This window comes from Hippoglossus hippoglossus, chromosome 13 (genome assembly GCF_009819705.1).
Source record: "Hippoglossus hippoglossus isolate fHipHip1 chromosome 13, fHipHip1.pri, whole genome shotgun sequence".
Classification (NCBI taxonomy): Eukaryota; Metazoa; Chordata; class Actinopteri; order Pleuronectiformes; family Pleuronectidae; genus Hippoglossus; species Hippoglossus hippoglossus.
In genome coordinates this window covers 341,069-344,839 of record NC_047163.1, presented here as the reverse complement: position 1 = coordinate 344,839, position 3,771 = coordinate 341,069, and the positions used below count along the sequence as shown (strand labels likewise).

General features: G+C 39.9%; 1 protein-coding gene across 1 annotated transcript; it reads right to left on the bottom strand.

The window, feature by feature from the left end:
- Positions 1-1,916: 1,916 nt before the first annotated feature.
- On the bottom strand, positions 1,917-2,846 carry LOC117772478 (olfactory receptor 11A1-like). Its single transcript, XM_034603647.1, has one exon. It carries the CDS (start codon positions 2,844-2,846, stop codon positions 1,917-1,919), a length of 930 nt encoding a protein of 309 aa, XP_034459538.1.
- Between the last annotated feature and the right edge of the window lie 925 nt (positions 2,847-3,771).

Below are 3,771 nucleotides of genomic sequence, written 5' to 3'. Positions count from 1 at the left end.
AACAACACTGTTCAGAAAATGATAAAACCATCAAACTCACAATCAGCAGATTTATATGATGTAAAAGAAGATCATGCTAAAGAAGTGAAGAACCTTCAGTGCACGAGAGTCTGAATAATACAGAGTGTGAACGGAGATGAGGCAGTGACCTGAACTCTTTAAGTCAGTGACGCCCACAGCAGCAGAGTGACGTCGTTGTGAGAGGACTGACCGAGAGAGCGTTCCTGTTTTTCATTCTATCTCTCATATGTATATGTGTGAGTGTACAAACCAGAGTCTGGCACTGGTCCGTTTCTGTAAACCTGCACCAGCAGAGCTTTAACTGGAGCTGAGCCGTTATCCACACTTATCTCCAAGTCTCATCCAGAGCAGCACAGAGCCAGTAATCTGTGGCCTGTGACCCGTCAGCCATGATGGGTTCTGGCCTCTTCTTCCTCCACATGTTCCTGCAGCTGTTTCCTCAGCATCCACGTGCTTAGCTTGCAGCTATGCTCACACTTTGTCCACACCTTTTACAAACAGCCGCTGGAAACATTATCGTCCACAACTTGGCTTCCAGTCCTTCATGTGATCCAGGTTGATACTGGCTAGTTGCTGTTGGCAGTTATTCGACCCTAACCCTAAGTGAAGGGGTCAAAGGTGACGTCATAGGCCAGTTGTTTTCTGAGCCAATAGATATCAGGCCAGAGCTTAAAGGTTGAATCTATGAATTCATTTTAAACTACAAGTTTAAACATTAGATCACCATGGATCCTGATGGTGTCAGCTGACCATGATCAGGATCCACCATCAGGATCCACGATGTGGCTGCAGCTGTGATCCTGGAGCTACAAACGATGAAGCAGCAGGACTCTGGTGAAGAAGTCACGTCAGTAACGTGTTGAGACATTTATCATGAAGGAAGGTTTGAATCTTCAACGTACAGAGGGAGTCTGCCTCCACAACTGAAGCTGAGATGATTCCACAGGAGAGGAGCTTGATGCTGAAGCTCTGGCTCCTCCTCTGCTTTAGAGACTTTAGGGACAACAGCCTGAATTCTGGGAGCTCAGGGCTCTAGTGGTGATAAGGTACTATCAGCTCTTTAAGGTTTGATGCTGCCATATAATTCTAAACAGGAAGCCAGTGTAGTGAAGCTAACACAGGAGACATGTGGTCTCTGGTCCTGGTTCTCTTCAGGACACGTGCTGCAGCATTTAGGACAAACTGCAGAGTCTTTAACGACTTCCTGCTGGAGCCTGAGAATAAGGAATTACAATAATCACGTCTGGATGGAACAAAGGCCTGGACTCGTTCTTCTGCGTGTTTTTGAGACATGTCTGATGTTTGAGATGTTACAGAAAGAAGGCGGTCCTAGAAATGTGTTTTAAATAACACACAGAAAACAAATCAAAAGTCGATTAAAAGATTAGAAGGTGATGATTTGTTTTATTCTGATTTATAATGTTATCTTATTAAATAACATTCCTTTTCTGGACTATTGGACAAAATAAGACATTTTAAAAATGTGCAAAAAAGTTTAAATGTTTACTGTTGCAATAAACTTCTGATTCTGAAACTGAACGTCTTTTGAATTTTCACTATTTTTATTCATTATGATAAATTATGATAAAATGTTTATTGACATATAATTATTCATGTATTTTTTAAATAATTAGCAGAGGATTTATTAATAAGTAAACGTGTCCCCGACTACAAGGTGGATTTTGCTTCTTGTTTTTCACGTGGTTCCAATCAAACGTTCTGTCGTTGACTTTAGACACAAACATCAAGTGAAGAAGAAAAAACTTTTTATGAAACAAAATATTTGTACATGACACCTTTTTGTAGTATTAATACATTTTACCACACAGACATTAAACTGCAACATTAATGATGACGTGAGAAAAGAACTTCATGTATTGTTTTTTCACACTGACCTACATGTTTCCACACAACATACGTTTACACATGATCCAGATCTTAGACATTTTCAGTCCGTACAGTACGGGAGTAAAGAGCGGCTGACACGTTAGAAAGTATAAAGATAATACAATACCCAACATGTGTGGGACACTGCTCATATTGAACCTGCTCTGTAATATTTGAAAACAAACCCCGAAGGAGAAGTTGAGCAGCGAGGCCAGGTGGGGGGTGCAGGTGCTGACGGCTTTTTGTCTCGTCTGTTTGGAACCAGAGAAACAAACCTTTAGAATCCTCATGTACGTGTAGAGGATTAAAAGCAGAGGAAGGATGATGGAGAGAAATGTGTAGATGAGTCCGTAGACGTTGTTGACTGTGGTGTCAGAACACGACAGTTTGACGATAGCGTAGTTTCCACAGTAAACTTTGTGAATGATGTTTCCACACAGCTGTAAAGGGGAAGTCAATGATATCAAAACAACAATCGCAAGAAAAGGGAACAACCACGTTACAGCAATTAGCATCGTAACTTTTTTAGTTGTCATACGTGTGTTGTACTGCAGAGGACAACAGATGGCCAGATATCGGTCATAAGACATCACGGCTAAATTAAAAAATTCCACACAAGCATAAGAATAAAGACAGAAGATCTGCAGGAAACAAAGAGGACGAGAAACAGTGTGAACGTCTGAGAGAATCTGAACCAGGAGCAAAGGAAACAACCCTGTGCTACCATACAGTTCATTTACAAACAGGCTGCACAGAAACACGTACATAGGTTCATGTAGACTTCTGTTCATACAGATAACGACAATCAGCAGCACGTTGGCACAAAGGATCAACAAGTACAACGACAGGACCAGCATGAAGAACAAGTATCTCAACAGTCCAGAGTCCACATAAGCAGCCAGAGTGAAATAAGAAACTAGTGAGGAGTTCATCATCATCTTTCAGACGAATAAATGAAAACAACACTTTTGTTCTCAGGCTTCAAGTGAAAAACCTCAGCATTGTGTCGTTAAAGCATCCAACACATTTACAGAGTAAAGACATTTTGAAACATTCAGTTATAATCAGTGAAATGATCATCGACTGAAACTCTAATTTACCTCCTGCAGTTATTCCATCATTCCATCAGTGTTGAATAATTCCCTTAATAGCAGAGTCACACTCTGGTGTTTCTGACATATTCAGAAGTGCCTCCGCTGCTGAAGGGAAACAAGCTGCCTCTTATATTTCTTTGACCAATCACATGAAGTGGAGCAGGTGAGTGTTAGTGCGAGTCCGACCAACCAGAGCTCAGTGATTCAGTTTCATTCACTGACATAAAGTTGTATATCAATCATGGTGGTTTGTTCATCTCTCATTTCAAAGTGCAGCAGATTCTGTTGATTGCAGGAAAAAGACTTTGATCAGCAGCTGAAAACCTTTTAGAAAAATGCTTTTCATAGAAACGCTGCAAAACATCATCCTGCACTAAACACACACACACACACACACACACACACACACACACACACACACACACACACACACACACACACACACACACACACACACGCACACACATGCAGGATTTTCACTACACAACTTTACAAGCCTGAATATTCAACTGTTATTTCCATTGAGTCATAGTTCTGCTTAATATTATCATTAAGTGACCTGGTTACGACGAGAGGAGAAAGAAAAGTAAAGAATGAGACGATTAAAGCAAAATGTTGTCTCTTGTACTTTTTATTCTAAAGTAAATATTAATATTACAATATAAAAATCTGTGATATTCACTGTTAAATATATAAACCTTTATTTCATTTGTTTACTTTTTTCTTTAAAAATAACAAAAAGAGCTACAGCTATAAGAATCAATAAGAT